Source organism: Centruroides sculpturatus, unplaced genomic scaffold (genome assembly GCF_000671375.1).
Source record: "Centruroides sculpturatus isolate CEXI.00-Female unplaced genomic scaffold, Cexi_2.0 scaffold50, whole genome shotgun sequence".
Lineage (NCBI taxonomy): Eukaryota > Metazoa > Arthropoda > Arachnida > Scorpiones > Buthidae > Centruroides > Centruroides sculpturatus.
Genome location: NW_019384891.1, coordinates 683,873 through 710,991, shown reverse-complemented (window position 1 = coordinate 710,991; position 27,119 = coordinate 683,873). Strand labels below are relative to the sequence as shown.

Genomic DNA, 27,119 nt, shown 5'->3' with positions numbered 1-27,119 from the left:
AATACCAAGAGTTAAGTGTATCTTGTGTAATTTGAGTAAAGTCTTTTGAATTGGTAGTTTAAATCCATCAACAAATTATCATCGTCACTAAAATATTAGTGAACTTTTTGTAGCCTGATTTAACAGATCTGCAATGATTCATTTGAACGTTAGCTAAGAAAAAATGCCACAGTATTCATAAGAAAGATGTTTTCTTTATGAAAAAGATTTATTGAAAATTATACATTTGCAACATTTTCATATGCACAATCTGTTATTGAATGTTTTCCTTTTGTAAGTACAGTACATTTCTGAACTGAGCGTAGTCATGATCCCATGTGCCAGAGCCGCACGAGTAGAATTTATAAATTCCATGAATTTTTAGACAGTACGACACAATTAACTTTAGTTGGTTCTCAACTTATCTGTGACTTTCCATTCGTAGAAATCTGTCAAATACAGTACATAATATTTTTAATTACAGTACTACTGAATGAGCTGTTAATATTCATGAAAACAATTATTTTAAGATATATTAATTAAATACAGCATTTTTAAATTTCAGAACAGAATTTACTTACCCTTCATAGTTTTGAATTCCAGCTTCTCAATTTCACAGGCAAATTTATGTACTATACAGGTACTGTACAGTACTTTCTCCAGATGTTCACGTAATTGAAGGAAAGTAGAAAATCCTTCAGAACATGAAGTCTTCCGACAGAATATAGACTTTTCCTCCACCAGGATTTGCTTATCTTCTAAATCTACATGCTTGTTAGTAAGATTTCCTTTTGAGAAGTGCTTATCGCAATAACAATAAGTATCTTCTAATATATCCAACGCAATATTTTCCATAACGATTTCTTAGCAACGTAGCGGGAATACTTTAAAACCAATTATCGATGATAAAGTATGGTTTTAAAGCTAAAATAGCGACAAAAAATTTCAAGCACAACGTACAGTATGAGGTATACGCTATCTGAACGTCACAAGACTAGCGGCATCTCGTGGTAAAAACCAGAACTACGGCTACGGAATCGTTCTGTAATTAGACGCCAGTGATTCGATCCTGGGTCTCTAGAGTGGTAAGTTGCCACCTTGAACCGTTCGGCCATTCGGCCGTAATCAAGAGATTGCACGGTTTTACTGAATGATGTTAAAATTCTTAAACAAGAAAAAACTTCCACGTGCTAGCCGTGTGGAATTTTTTAGGTTTTCTTCACGTGTCTAGCCCCTAAATAGTGACTTGTTTCGCATAGTAAATCTCCCAGTAGGCACTTCCCTTGGTAGTTCTCCCATGTGTTGCGTTGCCTTATCCTGTTAACCCAATTTATATTGGTTGACTAGAATTTGTAGGACTAGGGTTAAGATATCTGGCAAAACGGCCATCTGATCTAAAAGGCTGTTGCGACTATTTAATCGGCTCTGCAACTGCTAAGCAATATTCAAATTACACAAAGATAGCAACTTCATCTGCAGCTGAAACTTTAAAGGTTTATTCCCCCTTGTTTGAAGAGGTTCCTCTTAGTACCTCACTATGGGTTCAGGCGGCCCGGCCTAACCCACGATGGGTACGAACTCATAATTAGGATGGCCGAGAGGGATTGGGATAACAAATTTTTGGATTTCAATTTATAATACGTTAGCAGAAAAACTATACTTTGTTAAATAACAAAATTAACATTATAGATAGAAATACGTTTTTTTTTTTTAATACTCCTTCCTCCTTTCGCCCTTTATGCACTAAGAGTGTCTCTTTTAGCAAGCCCATTATGGATTCGGCCAGGCCTCCAATGGGCACGGCCGGTTGATGAGGGTCGGGGCCCGACATACCTGGACCGACCACTCCCAGTTTGTTTGTTTGTTTTGTTAAGTTATGACAACGCAATACTTGGGTGACTGCCTAGGGGGAATGCCTTCCGGAGGTCTTTTTATGAGTATCTGGGCCATATTCAGGCGTTACAGACGTGGAGAAAACCCGGAAAACTCCACGTGGTCAGCCCGTCCGGGCGAAGCGCGAACCCACGACCCTGAACACTGGGAGTTCCCCAGTGTTCAGGGTACGAAGACCGCTTGGCCACTGGTGGGCCGATCACTTCAGATGGTGCCAAGGTTCCATTCTTATTCAAAGATGCGAAAATCTTAATTAAAAATTCGTTTTAATATGACAGAAGTTAATAGTTTGAGATAAAATAACTCAGCTTTATCTTAGTTGGTAATTTCTTGGTCAAGCTGAATTTGTTTCGGAACAAACTTTATGATGCTACACCACAATAATCTAGAAATTTTATTTACTGACGTCAAGTTTATAATGGTAGTGATCCAAAAGCAACAAAGTGGATTAGAATGATGAAAGAAAACAAAATAGCAATTTTTGGAGATAAAATATATAAGGTATGCAAAACCAATATAATCGTGAATATGAGGAATAATAATTTATATTGAAAAATAAAATTAATTAGTTAAGAGACATTTATGAGCAGCTATATAAATAGCTTGTGCTGCTCCTATGTATAGCTTATCCATTTTTTATTATCTGATTTATTAAAAGATATATACTACTCATCTTTACTATTTGAATATAACACATTTATACTGCATAATAAATAAAATGCTTACATAATAAACATTTATATATACTTATAAATAATATGCTTTAATCATCACAATTAATAACTATTTCTTCCAAATTAGGAAGAACAAATTGAAATCTTGCAAATTTCTTAGTTTCAGAAGTTTCATAACTTTATAAAGATTGATTTTATATAATTCTCGAATTATATAAAATAATTTTAATATAGGGTCGTTCATTAATTAATTACTTGTACAAATTTTGTGCCGTTGTTGATTCCTTCCTTTCTTCTAGTGTACAATGATATACTTTTGGCAAACTGTATTTATATCTATACGAGTACAGACCCTCTGACATTAGAGAAATAACTTTACAATGTACTTCAAATATTTTTTAACTAATAATTCATTCACGACTAGTAAATAAGCTTATAAGAACAAATTCATAAATCACTATCATCATAAAAAAATCCATGTAGACAAAGTCTCGATACCCTTCCCCCATCGTGTATAATGATGCATTTTTCGCGACTTTTCCTTCTTAAACTGTACCGTACATGTATAGAACAGCATCTATTACCCATTGAGTTAGATGTTTAAAAGAGAGGTTGCGGCCGACGTTTTCATCGTAAAAACGTGAACGTCGGACTTCAGCGCCGCCTTCCTGTGAGCCTAGAAGTCTGACAATGGCGTTTGGAACGTCAGTGGAATTATGTTCGATGTTCCAAACGCCATTGTCAAACTTCTAGGCTTACAGGAAGGCGGCGCTGAACGTCCGACGTTCATGTTTTTACGATGGAAACATCGGCCGCAGCCTCTCTATTGTCTCGGTATTGTTTAGTTTTTGATAATAAAAAATTTAATCAAAATATTTTGATTTAATCATCAATCAATGTTATCTCCGAGATTGATAATGTTTTATTAGAATCGTTAGAATATTATCAAGTTTGTAGAATATTGAATTTGTTGAGAAAATAAAATGATGACATAAACAAAATTAGAATTTTGTTTTTTTTATTGCAGATTGTGCTTAGTCGACTTCTGTACCTGTACGTAATTTTAAATACTGTATATTCATTATTAAGCTAGCATGTAGCATATAGAAATATTGTTTATTATTATTAGATGAAATGTTATTTTGCATATAATAGAAATAAACGATGATATATAAAGATTTATAAATGCGCAATAAATTGCAATTTTTGTTGAGATAAAATATTATTAGTTTTTGAGAGAAAATAAATTGAATATATGGTAATCGAATAAGAAAATGATGCTGAATTGAATTTTACTAAATCATCGGAAGTTCGAAAAGGTTAATTTATGACATTCATTTTCAATAATATGAATATTTCTGTAATATTAGTGTTTTGATAAATATTAATAGTTTAATAATTTACTTTTATAGTTAACGTTTAACACTTTGACCGCTCGATATTTTCGAGTATTTATTTTTAAAAAAGAAAATATAAACCTTTTAAGTTAAATTTATTAGTTTGATACAAGTTTAATAAAATCCTAATCTTGTTATGAACAAATTGTAATATTCAATTGTGCATTTAGAATTTCTAGATGACAAGCAAATAATAGAGAGGTTGCGGCAGAAGTTTTCGTCTCTCAAACGTCGAACGTCGAACGTCGAGAGCCGCTTACAAGATAGCGGCGCTCGACGTTCGGCGTTCACATTTGAGAAATGAAAACTTCGGCCGCAACCTCACTATTATTTGCTTGAAAGCGGCGCCCGACGTTCGACGTTCACGTTTGAGAGACTAAAACTTCGGCCGCAACCTCGCTAAATAAAGTCTAAAAGCACTGCAGATGTCTATGACGATTTTACAGAAGTAATTAAATTTTATAATATATGAAGGAATTTTTTTACTGTTAAATAAATAAATAAATAAATAATAACGCAAAGTTTTATAGAATTTAGTTTACGAAAGAAATCCGGAATTTATTTCTTTGTTTATTTTATTTTATTTTATTTTTTGTGATGAAAAGAAAAAAAAAACTCGAATAACGTTTAAATTTCTGATAGCGATATCAGAATAATTAACAAAAATAAATACATCCAATCAATTTTAAGTTAATAATATAAAATGAAATTCGATCAAAATTAAAAAAATAATTTAAATATTTTGGATTTTTTTTCGTTTCACGTTCTGTTTGATTCAGTGTCGCCCGATTGGTTGTTCGCATTTGACGTATTTGTGTTGTGGCCTTAATTTCTAAACTTCCGGTTTTCCATCTGCTACAGATGACGAATGTAAAAGGGAAGAAGTAGAATGGATTCTTAATAATTTTATTGTTTTCTGTGATATACCGAAATATTATAATTGTTATGTATATATTTTTGAAGATGGTAAAAAGGAAATGCTAGAAAGTAAGGCTTTATTCTTTAATTTAATAAATAAGGTTAATTAATGATCAAGTTATACAAAATTATAATATATTGTTTTTTTATAATTTATGATTTCTAGTTTAGAATCATTTTCTTCGTGATATATAGAACTGTAGAATACAGTTGGCTTTTCATATTTGCTATTTATTATTATTTATGTATTAATATACATTTTTAAACAATTAAATAATTTAGAAAATGCATAAATATTCCAGTGTTTGTTTATTTGATATTCTAAATAACTCTAAACATGTTTTTCACATTATTTACTTTTGATAAAAATGAAAGGAATGACAACCAGATAACATGTTCTGGGATGAATGTATTCCAGTTGTAACATTTGTACTACAAAGTCAACCCCCCTATAAAATGTTGATAATTCCGTTTTATATGAACTCCATGTTGTATGAGTCACTTAGATTTTACAAATACGTAAACCGTTCACAGCCCGGCACACGTATTTGTGAAATCTAAGTGACTCGTACAACATGGAATTCATATAAAATGGAATTATCAACAGTGTTATAGGGGGTCGACTGTAATTCATTCTGTGAATATAAATTCACGGTTAATTTTCTTATAATGGTTAAACTGTGTGTCTTTTTGTATCTCATATTAATAATTTAAAAAAAAAATTACTTTTTAAAGATTCATTTATTTATTCTTATCTAGCTTTTGCTTTAAAGAAAGTATGAATTACATCATAAATTTTTCTTGACTACACCTTCTTTGTGAATTTCCTTCTCCCTTTCCTTTTTATGCTTAGTAAAGTAGGGTATTAATCAAACATCTATATATTAGCTATTTTATCAAATTATAAATATTCTAGACTTCACACAAGTCGGTAATTGTAATAAATAATGTAGATTTTTATTTTAAACGAGTTTTATAATTCCGTTTCGTAAATTAGTTATGCATTATTACAAAATATTTATAATGTGCACAAAAGCATTATAATTATATTAAATATGATGCTTGTATAAATTATTAGTGTAAGTGAATACTGTCATCAATAGCATGTGATTGATTATGTAATTGATAACATGTAAGTTTTAATTGCAAAAATAATTTTTTAAGGCATTTTTATGTATTGATGATTTCAAATGCAAAAATGCATTTATTTTTGCTTTTTTATTAAATAAAATAAAATTAAAAATAATAATGAAATTATTATATAAAAAAATATTTACAGAATTGGAAGAAACAATAAATGTCTTTGTATTTTGTCCTTTTCAATATCTCAGGAACACAACAGTTTTACAGTGGACTTGACCTTTTTATTTGAGATTACTCATCTGTCTTGATATGCAAAAACATTTTAAAAAATTCCAGGGCAACGGCACAATCATAAAAATTTATTAATTAATGAAATTATTCTTTTTAATTTTAATAAATTATTCAATGTAATATTCACAGAAGATAAAAGATGGATGTAAACAAGATTAATATTGGAAAAATCTATTAAGACATTTTAAAATTATTTAATTTGCATGATTATATTACTATAAATATAATTTTTAACTTGCATTAAAAATTTTGAATCTGAAAGGTAGATTTACATTCACCCTACAGTTTTGTAAAATAAAAATATCAATATATCAAAATTTCCAAAATTCCAGTTTTGTTTTTTCAAAAAATCAAGCACATAATTAAAAATAATGAAAACAATCATGAAAGGATCCCTTATTTTTCTCTTAACAAATCATCATTACTATAGCATGGAAAAACTAGCTAAGACTGTAATACCAAAATGTAAAAACTTATAATCTTGTTATGATTTCTACTAAGTGGTTATACATTGAAATGATATGAAAAATAGATTTTAATCTCAAACTGAAAGCTTGTTACAGTATACATTTTTTAACATTATGATTTACACTTTCATATTTTTAAAAGCTTCTTTTATAAATATTAATTTACACAATGCTGTAAAGAAAAATTTCAAAACAAATATTTTGAAAAATATAGAAAATCTGTAAGATGTATATTAAGAAATTATAATTTTATTTTATATGCTTTACATACATTTTGAGACCACCTCTGATTTGTATCCACTTCCAATATGTGCCATATGTTTTTAGTCCCTTCTATACAAATCAGACTCTGATATGTGATCATTTGCACAAGTCTAAGCATGCAGTTACTTCAAATCCAATTCCTTTGCCATATGGTACTGTTTTCTTTCTTCTTTTTTCCAGGCAGTAGTGGATTTCAGTGCTTTCTAGGCACTAGAAATTTGGAGCCACTTTATGTAATTTTTTGACATTATAAACTAATAATGTTTAATTGAATAGAATTATTTATAAGTTATGGAAAAAATTTTACCATTGGTATTGTATATTTATTTTAATTTTGGAGTCCAAGTTTCAAGGCTACAAGGCATTTGATTTGCATTATGTGTCTAGTGAGCAATCGAGCATCCTTTCCAGGAATGCTGTTATAGTTATCAGTAATGAAATGTAACATCTCTGTAGTAATAAGAGGGTTAGATTGGCTAGTGACTTTCTGCAGTTTGCATTTGTTATAGTAACATAAGTGTAAACAACCATAAATTTCAGCTCAAATTCTTTTTAAATAAATAGTGCTTGACCTTATTCAAATGCTTTCATCAGACTACATTATTTTGAATATCAAAGACACTTACAAAATGACTCTCTAGACATCCTCAGTGTGTGTGTGATATTCAAAATTGATTGATTTGATTTGCTAAATCAAACTGTTAATAATGTTCAAAAATTTTTTAACAAAATGCTACCTTTATCATTAAGAAACTGCCATTCGAATCTTAGTCTTTAGTTTATATGCATAAAGTATCTTAAATTTTGAATGAACATCCTTCTAGCCTTTTGTAAGTTGCAAATTCTATAATACTGTGTGTTGAAATGAAGGCTATAAATGGCACCCTCTGTATAGTGTTCATTTCCTATATATGACCACTTTTGAATTTTTCCTAGAGTGGTCATAAATGGCAGGTTTTAATGTATTTATAACATTATCAAGTTAGTGAATTGCTATATGTAATAAAGTGAATGAATATATTATTTCTGTTAATCAGTATGCTGAAAGATATAATCTCATAAAAACATTTAATTCATAATTAATAAATAGGTAATATTAAAGAACTTTCAGGAAAATAATTAATGTATGAAATTTTAAGTGCCATTAGGATTACATAAGAATTACAGTAAGAATTACAACAATTAATTTTCTTTCTTGTAAATTGAAATAAATGAAATGCTTAAATTAATTTTAAAAAATTAATTTAATTAAATTAATAAATTAAATGCAACAATTAATTTTCTTTCTTGTAAATTGAACTAAATGAAATGCTTAAATTTTAATAAGAATTACCTTATAATTTAATCCTCCTAAATTCCTACTAAATAATTGAAATGTTTTTTTTATACTACTACTATTCCTATTACTGCCGTTAATAATTTAAGAAAAGTAATTGAAAACTTTTGAGAAAGTTAAACTATTAAAAAATCTTTTTGTAATGTTCAAAGCTGATATTTTTAGTATAATTTCAGATTAATAAACTTCAATATATACACTGTTTCTTCTAAAGCACATAATTGTAAAAAATTTATATGTTAATTTATAAGTTACCTAATTCAACATTCAGGTGTATTAAAAAATGTGAAGTGATATATGAACACATTTGTCATTTTACTGTTTAAAAACTCAACATAATTCATTTATAAATTTCATTTGATTGAGAGGGTTGAAATTTAACTCTTAATCAAGCAGAACTCATGAATAATGCAAACATAAATAACTACTAATGAGTGAATTCTTACAATAGCTATTTGTATTATAAAGCTTTTTGCTATTAGTATAATTTTAACTATTTTGATTATTTACAGCAAAAGCAAATTTATACAAACATCTCCAACCCGATATATAATATAGCTACAACAAACAGACTGCCGAAAATCTATCGGGCTAGTTTTATGCTAATTATTAAATAAATTACGTAATCAATTTGGTACTAGAGGTAAGCGTTAGGCGCCATCTCTTATTAATATTAATAATTATAAATAATTTTAATTAATCGGCCCGGAGCGGGACTCGAACCCACAACTCCTGCTTACCGTGCAGATGCGTTGCCAGTTACGCTACCCGGACCTCCGATCCGATCTCCTCTTCCAGCGTATATAATCTAACTACTTAACCATCGACGGTTATTACAACGCCGGCTGGGGACACATTCAGTGCCCACGTCCTACTTCCCATAAGGCTCTCAACCGGCCATCGCAAGCCCCGGCAAGGCGTAATATATATACAAACATCTCCAACCCGATATATAATTATAGCTACAACCAACAGACTGCCGAAAATCTATCGGGCTAGTTTTATGCTACTTATTAGATAAATTACGTAATCAATTTGGTACTAGAGGTAAGCGTTAGGCGCCATCTCTTATTAATATTAATAATTATAAATAATTTTAATTAATTTAAATAATTTGGAACCGCTGGGAGAAAAAATCGGCCCGGAGCGGGACTCGAACCCACAACTCCTGCTTACCGTGCAGATGCGTTGCCAGTTACGCTACCCGGACCTCCGATCCGATCTCCTCTTCCAGCGTATATAATCTAACTACTTAACCATCGACGGTTATATCGATTTTTCTCCCAGCGGTTCCGAATTATTTAAAATTAATTAAAATTATTTATAATTATTAATATTAATAAGAGATGGCGCCTAACATTTACCTCTAGTACCAAATTGATTACGTAATTTATTTAATAATTAGCATAAAACTAGCCCGATAGATTTTTGGCAGTCTGTTGGTTGTAGCTATAAAAGCAAATTTTTAGTGAATTATAATTGTAATTCATGTGTCCAATAATTTTACATTATTGCCTCTATTACATTAGGTAAAAGATGTCTACTTTGTTTTTTTACTGTTAGAAAATGATGTAGTAAATACGAAAAATAGGTTTGCAGTGATAATATCCAAAATTAAAACTGGAATAGATAACCTGTAATAAAATGAACACCATCAACAAATTTTTCCAGCAAAAGGCATTTTTGAAACAAACTTCTTCAGGTTTCAAACTACAAAATTCCAAATTGGAATATTTCAAACATTTGATGACATCTATATATACAGGTAATCCCCGTATAACATGGTAGTTACGTTCCAAAAAATTGCTGTGTTATGCAAATCCGTGTTATGTGAAACAAAGAACTAGTACGAAAAAGAGGGTTAGGTTCCAAAAATTAAAAAATGTGCTATTATATTTTCATAATTAAGATAAGAAAATTTTAATAAAGATATTTAAGTGATACATATTAATATAAATTAAATACACTAAAAGCACTATTAACCGAGGATAACTTGCCAAAAAGAGAACGGCAAGTTATCCTTATCCTCTGAGCATTTTTCTGTATTATCTTCAGATCCATGCAAAATCATGCATTCAGATTCATGCATTATCTTCAGATACCTTTTGCAAAACGTATGTAATTTTAGATTGCTTGCTTCTAGTTAAAAGATCTTTATAAATTTCCTCATATGGTGCTAAGCACTTATGAAGAATAAAGCAAATTTCATACTTGCTTCTGATGTTGCCAGATGTTTTTCCCTTATTTCATACAAGGGAAAAACATCTGGCAACATCAGAAGCAGAAGTGTTGAGATCTGGCAACATTGAAACAAGTTTCAAGAAGGACCATGTATAGCAACAGAAGGCAAGAAAAGAAAATTTACATACTTAAATACTAATAGTTCACGAAAATAATAATTTTTGTGAACTATTATTACTTAAGTATGTAAAAATTTATTACATTTCATGTTGTACGAGGGTTTTACCCAATTCTCAAACCGTGTCAGAGTGAATCCGTATAACAGTACCGTGTTATACGGGGATGGTACCAATTCTCAAACTGTGTTAGAGTGAATCTGTGCTATAGAAGTGCTGTGTTATACGGGGGTTACCTGTATATATAAAAATGGACTTGTGTGTCCCTATATTTCACTTTTCAGCCAAAACTACACATCGCATATGAATGGTGTTTGTAGGTGGTAGTAGCCCCAAGTCTCCATTCGTGCACTATGGTGGTTACGTCTCGATAGCTGTAAGGGTGCGGGAGATATGGGCTTGAAAGTGGTCGATTTTCTATTTCGATTTTTAAAATTTTCGAATTCGAATTTAAATTCAAATTGGTTCGATTATAGAACGATTGTAAACGTTCCAGAAAATTGATCAAATTGAAAATAGTTTGTTTGACTGGACGTAAAAATTCTCTAATTAGTCTGGAAATGGGGGACCTAATTCTTGCATTCTGTGAAAACAGGTAAGATTGGCTATAATGTAATTATTTTAATCTTCACTATCGTTACTTTTTGCCCACAAATAAAAACCCAGCAAAGCGAGTCCTTGCAGCTAGATTCTAGATTACTTAGAAAAACAGTCTCTTATATATAAAAAAAACTATGTTACATACAAATGTACGAACAAATAAAAACCCAGTGAAGCGGGTCCTTGCAGCTAGTTATTTATAAAATTCTGTTTGAAACCTAAAGCAGGTTTATAGAATAAACTGAAAAAGTTTGTTCTGCAAACTCCTTTTGCTGGAAATGTGTATATGGTGATTTATTCAGATTTGCAAAGAACAACTTTACTCAACATTTTTACAAAATATTTTTCCTAATTTGAAGGAAGATGAGGATAATATTACATTTTATTCATGGTTTGTTAAATATTTAATATAAAATGTAAAAATAAACTCAATTCTATTGTGAACATTCATAAGTGATTGGGCTGCAATTTGAAAAAAATTGTAGATCTATAAATTCCCACTGTTGGCTGTCTGGTGTCTGTCTTTTCTTAATCTCAAGAATTGAGTTAGATAGATGAAATCTGAGACCAGATATGGAAAGCTTAGGGGCAGGAGGCCCCTGATTAACTGTATATGAACTTTTGATGCAAACCAGAAATCACATTATTTCAATTAATAAATTTTCCCTGTAAGGAGTTAGTTAGTTGATGCATGACTCTGTTGCTAACAGGCAAAGTTTGATTTACAGGGGGTTACTAACAGATTACTACTAATTTGAGGTGGAGAGCCTATATTTTAAATTAAATAAATTTAAAAAATATGATTAAAAATTGCCATCTGGCATTGTGATGATATTGCAATAAATAATTGTGTAAGTCATTTGTTTTTATTACATTTACAAACTCAGCAAATTTACTATTTTAAAGTTACTAGACAACCAAAGAAGCTGTGTTTATTCTTATTTAGTTTAATTGGCATGAAATGTCAAATTATTTAATAAAAACTAAAAAAAATTAAAAATAGATTACAAATGTAATCTATTTGTATGTATAACAAAACATATGTTCATATTGCAAGGTTATTAGTTTGAATTGAAATTATTCATAACTATATTTTGCTATATTTTCTTTTAAATAATATATCAATTTCTTTGTAGAAAAGGGCTGGCAGAATTACAATTTAATAAAAAGTAAAATACATCTGGATACGAGTCCAATTTTGCTTGCCATGTCCAATCACCAGGAACGACTATTTCCATTGCAGAGACAACCTTTCTTCAGAGGCTATGCCTCTGCACAAATATGTAAAACAGTTTAAAATGTCCACAGGTGACAATCCCAACACAATTAAAAATATAATATTTCTTTGTAATGGAAATAGTTGTTCCTGGTGATTGGACATGGCAAGCAAAAGTGTATCCAGATGTATTTTACTTTTTATTAAAAAGATATATCAATTGTTTAAAAATATTTTAAAGTAGATAAACTTTGATAGCTGAATGATATCTATCATCATTTGACGATAGATATCATTCAGCTATCAAAGTTTTAATAATATTATTTGAAATCAGTTGACATCATCTGTTATAGTTCAAATGATATCAATTAATATTTTGATATTTTTACTTTCAAATTTCCATACTATATATCTACAAAATGTGATACTGTATTTAGATAATATAATTATTCAATTCTACAATAATAGTGTTAGTTGGTAAACTATAGATCATATATTTAAAATTAATGAAATTTAGCAAAATTAAATGTTAAATTTACATAAATATTTTGTAGTATTAATATATTCCATACATAAAATTCTGCTTTTTTTTTCATAATACAGTGATGCCTCGTATAATGCACTTAATCAGTTCCAGGTGCACGTGACATTTTCTAAATTCATTAAGTTTAACATAAATTTAAGATACTTATGGAGCAATGTATAAAATCTCAAAATATAACATTCATGTTATTCAAAATCTCTTTCTTGCTATAACATTATAATTTAAAACTTCATTTCCATTATAATTATAATTAGACATTTTGAATTATGAGTTTTTAGAAGTACCGGTATAAAGAATATTGTTATGTAAAACACATGTATGTAGTAAACATGTTCAGAAAGTTTTTAAATTTTCTTCTGTTGTTCATTGTATCAGGTCAGTCCATAAGTTTGCGTATTTTATGACATTGAGAAAAATTTTGTTTTGCTATTAAAAATGCCAGTCTAATGTGATACTTTTTACACTGAAGTGTTAAATTGGATCTCATTCATATAATACTGTTCAGAATTGGGAACATTTCAGTTGTTTATTTTCGTTAAAATGGAAGTAACAGATGAATATAAGAGACATGTTTTATACTTTTTATTTTTAAGTGATGAGAATGCTACAAATGCAGCCAAAAAATTAAATACTGTTCATAATCAAACTGTAATTAGTGTAAGGACTGCGCAGAAGTGGTTTGAAAGATTTAGAAATAATGATTTTAGTGTGGAGGATAAGGCTCGTACTGGAAGACCCGTTGACTTTGATGATGATGCTCTCTCTGCACTAGTTGAAGCAGAACCATCTTTAACAGTTGATGAAATTGCGGAACGTTTAAATTCATCCCATGGAACTGTTCATAGACATCTACAACAAATCGGAAAAGTTTCAAAGCTAGGAAAATGGATACCACATGAACTGTCAATAGCTAACTGACAACAACGTCAACTGCTCAACTCAAAAGCTTCAACTGGGAAATTTTACCTCATCCACCATATTTGCCAGATATTGCTCCCAGTGATTATCATCTTTTTCGGAGTTTGCAGAATTTTTTAAAAGGAAAAACTTTTGAGGATGAGAACAATGTAAAAAAAGCTATTTCTGAATATTTTGATTCAAAACCGAAATCATTTTACAAAGACGGGATTAAAAAGCTACCATCAAGATGGCAAGAAATTGTACAAAATAATGGTGAATACATTATAGATTGAAATAAGATTTAATTAAAATTTTTTGTTGCTTTTTTTGTAGATAAAAATGTGCATGAACTTATGGACTGACCTGATATTTAAATAGATATTGTATTATTAAAAATTAATCCATATAATTGCAAAACTTGTTTAACAATTATATTTTGAATAATACTTATAAAATTATTTCATAAAATAACTTTGTAATGATTTAAATAATTTTTATAAATTTAAATTTCTTTATATTTTTTTTTCAGGCTGCTGCTTATCTGTGAAAATATTTTTTAATTGTGATAAATGATATATGGATAAAAACTTGGCAATGTCTTTTTACCAAATAGCATAATGTGACAATGGAATCTGAGATTCTTAATAGTAATGAAGAAGTTAAGGTTGTACCTAATAAGTTATCTGAAGAGATAAAGGAATTGGGTGATATGACTGAAACAAAAAGAACTAGTAAATTAAATGATTCTAATAAAGATGTAACTGAATGTAATTTATTAGAAAAAACTAACAGTAATAAATTAAAAACAAAATCATGGGAACAGTTAAAATTTAATGGAGATGAATGCTACGGGAAGATCAATATTCAAAATCTTCAGTTTTCTTCACAAGGACAGTTAACATATCATAAATCTCATTTAGCTGCTAGTGATTCTTTGCTTAATCAAACAGTTCAAGAATCTACTAATCAAAAAGAAATCAAACATAGTTTGTCTGCATCTAATTTAAATATTAATGTGGAAAGTAACATTCCTACTAAGTTGCATAAAGACAATAAAAGTATTAATTCATCATTAAATAATTCTGAGCATCATTCATTTGCAAATGACTTTAACATAGCTGAAACATTTGATGATAATCAGTTAGAGAGGATTTCACTTAAAACATCTCTATGCCATCAAGAGAATGTAGGTGTACATAATAAACAAACAGAAAAATATTCTTGTGATCCGTCAGAAAATAGTTCTTTTGACAAATTAGGAAATGAAAAGTTAATTGAAAAAAATGCTATAAATTCAGATAAAGCAATTGTTTCTAGTGAAATAGATTTTATTATTCAAAATAAACACAATAATGATAATGAAAGTAAACAAGATTCTATTGATAATCAAGCAGATTCTGTTAACATTTTGAAAGAAAGAAGTTCTGATGGCATTTCAATGTGTTCATCACAAAGTAGAGAGAGTGAAGATGAAAGTGATGCTTTATTGTCTGAACTAGAATGTGAATTAGAGAGTGGAAATGAAGAAATTAGTGGTGTTTCTTGTACTCAGTTAAATGGAATTAAAGCAAACCTTTTACATCAATCAAAATATACAAAATCTCTGATGCAAAAATTTAAAAATCATCCAAGGTAATAATAATGTTTTTATGTAATGCTTTATGATTATATAATTAATTTATTTATTTGATTATTAGAATTAATTTTTTTAAATAAATTATACTAACTAAAAATTTGATAAAATTACATAAGAAAACGATATGAATAAACTAATAAATTCTAAAGTGTATTAGTTTATTCATATTGTTTTCTTACGTAATTTTATCAAATTTTTATGATTAAAATAAATTTCATGATTTATAATTTCTCATTAATAAAATAAAGCTCTTCCATTATTTAAAATTCGATTATATTTGTATTATTTAACTTATTTGTGTATCAATTATTACTTTTTAATTTATTTCAAATAACAGTTTTCCAACAACAACTTTATTAAGATCTAATAAAATAGAAATGTCTATGCTTGATTAGTGTTTTAACTAATCTGGAAAGCATGAAACATAGCCTAATAAATTTCATTGTCAAACTAGCAAAATTTGTTTGTATTTTTTTCATCTGACTTAGCACCAGAATAATACATTATACTGATTAATAAAACTTTCAATTTTAATCAATAAAATCAATTAATCAATATATATAATTACAGTGGGTGATTGGTTAACGAACATAATCTATTCCAAGACCATGTTTGCTACCTGAATTATTTGTTAACTGATTATTGATTTACCATAGATTTTTATGGTAATTTGATTAATTCAAGAGATTCAAAAAATAAATAAAAAAATTATATACTTACTATGTTTATTTATGTGTAATAACAAACTAAATGCAATCTCTCCATTCTTTCGTGGGTGGCACATCTTTGTTTCTTAGATGTGATTTTTGTTACTCCTTTATCTGCTTGAGTCTTTTTGATTATAACTTTCTTAGCTAAGATTTTGCTTATGGTAGTCTTGTTGAAGCCATACTGCCTGGCAACATCAGACATATTCCCACTCTCTACGTTGGCTATTATCTCTTGCTTAGTTTCTGTAGTGAACACAGTTTTTGACACTTAACTCTTTTTAGGCTCCATAATATTATCATATAGACTCTCATCTAAACACAAAATTTCCAGCAAAACACCCAAATTCAACATTTGAATGTTTTTGGCCACTCTTTAATAGGCCTTCTTCAGGAAAAGTCAAATAAAAATAACTATTATATTTATAGAATGCAGCCGTGTTTTACACGTAATTTAAAAAAAATTTTTAAATCAGTTCAAACAACATAGGCAATGTATATTCCTTTAAGAGTCTAAGAGCATTTGGTATGGGAATGTAATCTGTATTGATGCATGCTCCTCTTAAGTCAGCCTTGTNCTCGTACAACATGGAATTCATATAAAATGGAATTATCAACAGTGTTATAGGGGGTCGACTGTAATTCATTCTGTGAATATAAATTCACGGTTAATTTTCTTATAATGGTTAAACTGTGTGTCTTTTTGTATCTCATATTAATAATTTAAAAAAAAATTTTTTTAATGGCTGTGACGTATAGTAAGAAATATATATTCCTTTAAGACTGTAAATAATACTTCCGTGCATTTGGTATGGGAATGTAATCTGTGTTGATGCATGCTCCTCTTATGTCAGCCCTGTAGATTTCTGTGGCCTCTAATGCTCTTTAAGGCTACCCTAATACACAGGGTATTCAACAGAAAACACTCAAAACACAGGGTATCATAATTGGCTCAGATACAAGGATCAAGGCAGATAGAAGCAAGGCAATTGTGTTCATGAAAAGGACCACCTATGTCCATCTGTTACAGCAGTACATAGTAGATATGCAATGCTGAGGCCTCATATATAACAAAACTACAGAGTCATGTCGGTAGGTTTGTATGCAATAGCCTAGCAATGGCACTAGGCCTAAAGCACACAATAGTCAGCTCTCCTGACACCCCCACCTGTTCACCTTCGCAAAAACACACAAACCAGGTCAACATTTGCTTCCTGTTATTGATAAAGCCCAATGTTTTTGCTGGAAGATTGGATTCATTGTGTTAAAGTGCCACCTTCAATCACATGTACGATCTTTGATTCAGGTGCACTTATATCCAAATTTGCTGCTATTAATTTAAGTGGAAATGCATAACTCGCTGTGTTCGATTTTGTATCCATGTTTCCATCTATTTGTTTAGAACCATGTTTTTGAGCTTTAAGAGATTTCTTTCTAAGCACTACCCTAACGCTCAATTTTTCCACACTCAGATATTAGACCTAGCATACCTGTTATGCTATTCCTCATGTTTTTACTTTGATGAGCACACCTACATTCAAAAGAGAGAGGTACCTATGGGTAGTCCCATTTCGGGTGATCTTTGTGAACTGGTTTTACGACAATTGGAGGAACAGTCCTTAGTAAACTTCAAACATAATATTCTCATTTATACCCAATACATTGATGACATTTTGATTATATGGAGAAATAGACAGGATGTTGAGGATATGTTAAAAGTGTTTAATAATAACAACTATGGATTAACACTAAAATTAGATCAAGAAAACCACACGGACATTAATTTCTTGGACATCAAGATTCAGGTAGCAGATATTAAGTTCAACACCACAGTGTGCTGCAAACCCACTTACATCCCCTTATTAATAGTGGTCAACTCTGTTGACCACTATTAATAAGGGGATGTAAGTGGGTTTTATAAGGCGTCCGTCTTCCGCACACTTGTGGCTAGAGCCCAATCACATTGTATGCAGCTCTCAGATATTAACAATGAGCTAGAACAACTGAAACATGTTTCATCCAAGCATGGGCACAGCCACTCGTTTATTCCCAAACCGGGAATTTTTCCCTTATGGGACGAAGCTACTCTAATACACAGGGTATTTGACAGACAACACACAAGAGCATTAGAGGCCGCAGAAATCTACAGAGCCAACATAAGAGGAGTATGCATCAATGTGGATTATATTCCTGTACCAAATGCATGGAAGTAGTATTTAGACTCTTAAAGGAATATACATTGCTTACTATATGTCTTGGTCGTTGTTCTAACTGATTTAAAAAAGTTTTTTAAAAATTACGTGAAGAACGTGGCTACATTCTATAAATAGAACAGTTGTTTTTGTTTTTCCAGTTTATTGCTGTGGTTTTTATGTATAATATTATCAATTTTCTTAAATAAAAAGTTCAGAAAAGCACTTACAAAAATTCAGAGAATAAAAATTAACTAGTGCAAAAAAGGTTATGTATACAATTGTGAAAGTCTTCCATAAACCATTAAATTAAAATATAGTTTTACATATGTCAAATGCAGCATTGCTGCTGCTTGTGTTTGTTCTGTCAGGTGTTCATTATCTGAACATAAAAATCTCTCATGAAAGTGTTTGTTGTCTGATTTGTTTGCAGTCCGAACTGTTTGTTAACTGATCACCCACTGTATTGTACTCATTATTTTACTGTTTGAAAAAGGGGAAAAAGGTACGAAAGTACTTTGATGATCCACAAACGTATGATTTTAGTAATCTATTTTTCTTTTTCTGATTTACTTATTATAAATTTTGGTTACATAGCAAAAAAAATTTTTTCTGGTTTAAAATCTCTGCCCAATCTCATTTTATCACACCTAAAGAGATTAAAAGAGAAATTCAGAAATTCTTAGACAAGAAGATAGTGAAAATGATGAAAATTATTTAAATGATAGAAATGCAATATTATTCAATGACAACTGTGGTGGTGGTGATGATGATGATATTGTTACCAGGAGATTTATGGAATGTAAGATTTAGGAAGATATTTCCAATTACATAGCATTTTTCTTATAAGAGGGGGGAAAACACATTATTTTTATATTTTATTGATTTTTCTCCACTACATCAGATAGATATTTTTGTGATTACTTTTTGTTTTCATTATGATGATAAAAATAATTTACATTACATTTTAACTTTTATATTTGATGTTTGATGATCTGATGTTTATGTGGTGAAATTTGTTCTAATGGGGTGAGACAAAAAAATCTGGACTGAGTTTAAAGCATTATAACTTTTGAACTCAAAATGAAAAATTTTAAATCTTTACATCAAAAATTACAACATTATATATGCTCAGTTACAGCACATGAAATTTCCAAACATTCACGAGTCTGTTCAGAAAAAATTACTTCAAAAGAGGAGATATTAAGAGAGTGTGTTGCACAAATGTATGAATATAAAGTGAACCACTGCAAAAAATTGGTGGTTAAGCATTTTAACTGAAGGCCATGGGAAATCAACTGTGTGTAATATTTTGAAGTATGATATGTCTGGCACATGGAAAAGAATATCAGGAAGTGGAAGAAAGCCAGTTGTAATGAATGCTAAAAACAAAAAGTATTGCGACAAAAGTTTGATAACAAAGAAGCACTAAGTGGAGGCAGCTGAAAGGTTCAATTGTCATTGAACATATGTAGTTAAGACATTTAAGAGGCTGGGCATAAAGAAAACAAAGAAGAGGACCCCAGAGTATACTGCTGAAAAAACTGAACTCTGAATGCAATGCAGATGGCTCATAAGAAATTTTGGAAATAAAAAATTTATTTTAGGTCATCTAAAAGAAATGTTTGGACTATGTTGACAAAACTGCATCAAACTACTGGCTGACTAGGACTGTCTGTTTGGAGAGACTTGAGGGGTTTATGGTTGTCATTCAAGATCAAGTCATAAATACTAAAAACTATAGAAAACACATACAAATACATTCTGGGGGATACATCACTCACAAATGACTTGCAGAAAATGCCACATTCTGCCAGAAACAATACGTTTAACTTCTGGTTGCAACTTTTTAGCACATTACAGATATATTTCATAGGCAGTATTAGAAAATGACACACACAAAATATACTACGACAAAGCTGTAATCACACACAAAACAATTTATTAGAATAGACCTGATATCACTTTCATTGACAAATGTATTAAGATTGCTTATATAATAGACATCTCTGTTCCAAACTACTCATAACATAAAAAAATGCTCATACTGAAAAAATCAACAAGTACAGTACTCACACAAGAAATAAGAGAGCTGTGGACGATGGATAAAATATTTATTGTATCTGTCGTCCTCTCTTCTACTGGTGTTATACCACATACGCTACAAAAAGTCTAGAAACATTAAACCTTCATAAAAACATACATGTGACACTACAGAAAGCTGTAATATTGAACATATCATATTAGGAAGTTTCTAGATGTTGACACACATATCAATAACACAGAAGCTTAATGTAACACTTGTTTGGGTAGCTATGCTTTGACTTTAGTTCAGGATAGCACTTGGCATCAGTATCAGCTGAGTATGACATTTTTAACATAATAATAATAATAAATAAATAAATTACTTTAAAAAAAAACAATAACAATGTTCACACCTATCTGGCAAAAATACAAAAAAACTATCAATAGTATTATAGAAGATAAGCAATAGGTATTACAGCTGGTCAGCATCAGATTGAACTAAATTAATATGTAGTTTTCTAAGATGATATTAAATATACTGTAAATGTTACATAATAAAAATACATAAGTAGAACTGAAGTTGGAAAAAGAAAAAAAACTCTTGAAAATTTAAGAAATAAATTATTGTTTTTATGATTTTAGTACAAGTTGTGATTATTTTAATTAAAGTTTATGGAACAAGAAAAATAATTTTAATAATTTGGTTATATTTTTAAAAATTAAAGGATTATGAATATTAAAATGATACCGGTTTAAGCTAAGTTAAATTTGTTAATAATAAATTTTTACTAATAATGATGTATATTACAAAAAATTAATACCTATTTTGAATTTATTTAAGGGTTAGTTAATATGTTTTGTATAATTAAAACTCAATTTATAGAAATTAATATGATTTTTATAAAATATTTTAGATATCCAAGCTTTTATAATACAAGTAAACAGGCTATAGAATATTTTGAACTTCAAATTGATTTTCTAGAAAAAGCTAACAGTCAACTTCAAAAAGAATTAAAAGAAGTAAATGAAAAACATTCAGATGAAAAAAATGAAATTAAAAAACAATTAATTCAGGTTAAATCAGATTTAGGAGAAAAAATTGAAAAGGTATAAAAATGTTTTATTGTTTTGATAATTTATTGATGTCAATCATCACAGAGATTGTTTTAAATATATGCATTTATTTGATTTTTATTTAATAAATTTTTGTATATTTCAAGACAAATAAGAATTTATTTATAGCTAAATTTTTTCAATAGTTACAAAAACAGTATGAAGGTGCACAGAAGGAAAGAGATAATATGGTACTTCGTTATGCGCAAAGTGAACGAGATGTTATTAATTTGAAAAAAGTAAGAGATGAATTTGAGAAAAAACTTAAAGATGCTGCAAAAGAAAGAGAAGGTATTTTAAATAGGATTAAAGGTTTAAATACAGAAAAGTCTCGTTTGTGCAACAATTTAGATAGTAAGGTAAATTAAAACTTAATTATAAGAATGTTTTTCTATATTTATACTTTATTAAACTCAATTATTTAATGCTATTTTAGTCATCAGAAATATCAGCTCTTAGAAGAGAAAGTGAAAGACTGAGAGAAGAAGTAAATTCTCGTGATATCCGTATCAAATGGACACAGAATAAATTGAAAACAGAAATGGATGCCCATAAGGTACATATTCTATATAGATTCTAAAATACAAATGAACATAATAATTGCTGATGACTGTTTTCTGACTGAAATTTCCCAAACTCTTTCATTAATCTATACTAATATTATAGAGAGGTAATGTTTGTAAGTTTGTATGTAGGGGTAATCTCCGAAACTATTCATCCGATTTCAGAAATTCTGTCACCAATATTTAGAATGGAACTTCAGGGTGGACATAACCTGTATATTATTCCGTTAAACATTCATATAAATTAAAAGATATCATCTATGTTTAAGGCTTTTATGTCCAACAGATGGTGCTATGAGTACGATGACCTAAGTTTGCTTTTCTGTGAGGATGAGCTAAAGCAGAGCATCTTCTATCTATCTATATAAATAAAAATGTAATGTTTGTTTGTTCCTACCAATTTTTTTGAAATTTTGACACTACGTTGTATTCGAATACGCACATGTTTTTATATAATATACATGTCAAAATTCCCCCCACTGGGTGGAGATGGACAGGATTATGGCTTACCATAAAGAACTCTGCTTCTATTTATACTATTTTAGATGCGGTGTTTTGCGTTTTTTTCATTGTGTTTTAATAGGGTACGTCAAGAGAATGTACACTAAGAAGGGATTTTTCAAAAAATCCCCCCCACGGGGGAAGTGTTATACATTTATAATAGATAAATTTTGAGCCACAACGTGTGGCAGGATCCATTAGTGTTAACATATTTTTACTTCATTGACTGTTAGGAATATAACCATGAGAAAGTATTGGAATTGTGTCAAATTTGGTCATCTGGGTTTTTTGTAAATCTCAAAATTTTGAGAGCCCTGAACCAAAAATATTCAAAAAACTGGGGAAAAAATTTTGTATGGTGATGTCTATTTCATCTTATATCTCAGAATGGAGTGAGATTAAGAAACAATATTTTGCATATTAACTTGTATATTAAAAATGTTGATACTATTAAATTTTGGTGGGTAAATTTTGAGGGGGTATGTTTGTCATATCTTGAATGTGGTCAGACTTAATGAAACTTTTACTTTTGGCATTTACAACTTTTAAAAACTTGTCTCTTCCCACAAAATTAAGCCTTTTTCCAGAAAAGTTATATGACTCATTGCTGGACTTTTTACATTTAAATTTTAAGACCTTGATGAAATCTGATAAATAATCATTGTTTTATTTATATCATTGTATATTAATGTTGCCTTTTTCAAAATTTTTTTACTTTCTATATCAGTTCAGTATAATAATTTCATATTTTTTATAAGAAAATTATTTTATTTTGATTAAGAGTTAAAAAGTACATACTTTTAATGTGACATATCAAAAAAGCACCATTTCACACATCCATAATAGACATGCTTTGGGCTAGGAAATATGACTTGAAGTGAGGAGTATTTCATTCTTAGAATAATTTTACTTATTTTTACTTCAAAAATTTATAATTTCCTTATACACCAATATTATACAATACATGCATAATATAAAATCTATATATTAGAGAGGTTGAGGCGCACGTTTTAAACGTGTAAACGTGTACGTGTGACGTTCGGCGCCGCTTTCCCGTAAGCCTAAAAGTTTGACAATGGTGTTTGGATAGTCGGTGGAATCACGCTCGACATTCCAAACACCATCGTCAAACTTTTAGGCTTACGGGAAAGCGGCGCCGAACGTCACACGTACACGTTTACACGTTTAAAACGTGCGCCTCAACCTCTCTATTATAATGGTGCCTTATACTTCAAATATAATTCATTGCAGGAGACCATTCAAACTCTGACTCGTTTGATGTCCAAATTAATTTTTTTCATTAGAAATAATGGAAAGCAAATTAATCCATTTCTAAACAATAACTATTTTGATAAACTGAAAACAGCAAATACACATAATTTAATGTAAAAATAACTTAACAAAATGCCCTATAATATGCCTAATAATAAATTAAAACTTGAAAATAATAAATAAAATATGTAAATACTGTAAATTGAAGTGAAAATTGCATTTACTGGTTGCACACCATTGACTTTGTCATCTTAAACAAGGCCTCCAAATCTGCCACATTTGTACTGCTTTCATGTTTTGTGATAAATTCCTTTTTCATTTCAATTGTCAATATTACAATCTTCCTCTTAGACATCATTGCTTCCACACACTTCTGAGATGCCATTGTTAGTAAGTGAAAACTATATTGGGACAAACATAGTTTCTGCATATTTTTAACAGTTGTTGTTACTTAATATAGATATGTGAATTAATTAAAACAGTTTAACACATTATTGCTAATGTGAGCTTTTATTCTTTGTTTAGAAGCTTATTTTAAACTGTTTACTGCACATTTTCTTTGAATCAAATCAAGGTAAAATGTCTTCAGATAAATAGTATATTGGACATATTATACTTTGAGTTTCAGAAAGGATATAATGCCATTCAAACAGTAAAAAACATTCATAATGTGTATAGAGATAAACTTCAAATGTGTCAACTGTAGTTGAAAAAATTTGATTTGGAAAATTTTAAACTGAAGGACACTCAAAGTACAGGCTGACCAAAAGCAGTCCACAAAGAAAAATTACAGGAAAAAATTGTTAAAGATTGATGAATAACACACAATATGTATAACCAAATACTCCAAAAATAAAGTAAAAAAAGCACTGAAAACATACAAGTGTAATGCAAGAGCAAAAGATAACTTGGGCTTCAAGTGGAATTTTTCACTGTGTGCACAGTTCAAAGTTTGAAGCATCATTCAAACTCCAAAGCAAATTTTGTCAAATTTAGCATTCAAAGAGTAATTTGAAGTATGAGGTACCATGTATTTTTGAAATCTTCTTTAGGTAGAAAAATTATAATTAAGGTTATATCTAAATTTAAATACATCTGAAAGTGAAGGCTTGCTTGAGGTCCAGGTAGTATAGCTGGCAGGTGCACTGCATGGCAAGTGGAGGTTGTGGGTTCAAGCCCCACCCTAGGCTGGTTATTTTCTTCCAGATGATTCTGAATTATTTAATAAATTATTTAAATTATAATTATTAACTTAGATAATAGATGACACTTAACGTCTACCCATAGTAGCAAATTATTTAGTATTAATTATTAAAAATAGAGAATTTATAGCCAGAGTATTTAAGGCGATCGTTTGGCTATGTATATATATCAGGCTTCAGGTTGTTTAATATACTTAATTATAATTAATAAAGGAACTTTCTCTTCTAGTTACTTTTTTTAAATGAAAATGCACACTGAGCCATAATATTTATGCAAGTTACATAACATTGTTTCATTTGATCTTCTGTAACAAAGTGAACTGTGATTCATCAACATGGCTATCATTTGTAAATACAGTAGCCCCTTGTTATAACATGGATTCGGATATATCACACTTTTTTGGGTCTTCCAAATTTTAAAACACTTGAGTCAATAAATTTTAAATTATCAATTGCCATTGAATTTCTTTTTGCAATGAAATACAGTATTTTATTGATACCATTGTCCTTGAAACTAACACCACAGATGAAACAATAAATTTGCAAGATCTAAATAATCAAAATAGGTGGACTGATCAATTATCATTTAGGTTTCCTTCTGATATTAAAAGTGTTTATTTATTGGTTGTAAGTACTGTCTCCTTATTTACAAGTTTCTGTGAATTCAAAATTTCACACCTTTATATGAATTGATGGTATTTCATCAATTCACATAAAGGTGTGATATTTTGAATTCACTGTGTAATGTGTAAGGAAAATTTCTTTATGAATGGAAAGTTCTAAAATTTTTACATAGTAGTAATTTTATTTTGCTTTTTAGAGAATTTTTACTCTTTGTAATTTTATAAGTTTCAATGTTCTATTATTTGTTCAATACTTATTTTTTAAATTTTCAATTTTTTACTGTATTTATAATTTTTATTGAAAAATATACATTACATGAATTTTTAATAAATGATTTATTATGAAATATAATACTGTATAATAAAATTTGCAACTGATATTTTGTTTTCATATCAACAGTATTTGTCTTTAAATGTCATTGTTAAAGAAACAATAATGTTAAATGGGCGTTCAAGGTATTGATGTTTATGTAAACATAAATTAATACAATATATAACCATGAATAAAATTAAGCATTGAAAAACTAAGCTTATTTTATATCAGAAATATTTGTTGGTGAAAGAATGGAGGATATAGATTCCATAGCATGTATAATCTGTTTAGTAAAAGCTGAGAATTTTTAGTATTCGGTTATATTGTGCCTTTTCTTTGTTTTTCGACAAACGTGATATAATGAGGGGCTACTGTATAATCATAAGTAATATGTTTATATTTACAGTTATAATTTCTATAAATCTAGATGAGATATAATTAGCAATATGATCATCTACTTTTTGAAGTCCTGTTCAAATCCTGTTTCAAGTTGTTCTCAATCCTTCTAAATTAATTAAACAAAACTTATTTAATGATTCTGTTTCTTATTAGATAGTAACATATTTTTCTCTTAATGCCAAAATTGTAAGTTGCTTAATTAATTTAAATTTTAATTTATTCTAAATCATACACTCAAATTAATTGGCACATACTTTCATTATTTAAATGGAAAAATTATAAATAAAAGTTGCATTTGATGAATACTAGAAAATTTTATTTGCTTTAAATTCTTAAATTAATAAATAATTACTTTGAAATATTGGATACGTTTTATAATTGTTTCAAGTATTAAAATATATTTTTAATAGAATAATGCTTATATTTTTTGTGATTTTAATAATAATAATAATAATAATAATAACTCTCCCGTGGTCACCACCTGGTCGTGGTGGGAGAGCCCAGTAGTTTTACAGATCCATAGGGCAATGCAGGCTGGAGCACAAGCTCCTGGTAGGGACACCCATGCCAGTAAGGTCTATGGGGAGAAATGAAGCTAAGAGTGACCACACACCCACATTCTGTGGAGATAATCATTATGGTAGTAACCAGATC

The 27,119-nt window shown here is 29.3% G+C and overlaps 1 protein-coding gene across 3 annotated transcripts in view; it reads left to right on the top strand.

Annotated features, from left to right (window-relative positions):
- The first annotated feature begins 3,301 nt into the window (after positions 1 to 3,301).
- Positions 3,302 to 27,119, top strand: part of LOC111631245 (coiled-coil domain-containing protein 186-like) — a 69,768-nt gene continuing 45,950 nt past the window's right edge. For 2 of the 3 annotated variants that reach the window (XM_023375459.1, XM_023375461.1), the window contains exons 1-5: positions 4,705 to 4,930; positions 14,449 to 15,551; positions 21,394 to 21,586; positions 21,739 to 21,951; positions 22,029 to 22,148. In XM_023375459.1, the coding sequence (XP_023231227.1) occupies positions 14,545 to 15,551; positions 21,394 to 21,586; positions 21,739 to 21,951; positions 22,029 to 22,148 (1,533 nt within the window). In that variant the 5' untranslated portion in view covers positions 4,705 to 4,930; positions 14,449 to 14,544. Of the gene's footprint in view, positions 3,381 to 3,573; positions 3,600 to 4,704; positions 4,931 to 14,448; positions 15,552 to 21,393; positions 21,587 to 21,738; positions 21,952 to 22,028; positions 22,149 to 27,119 lie in introns of those variants that run through there. The other variant, XM_023375460.1, reaches the window with a different exon arrangement.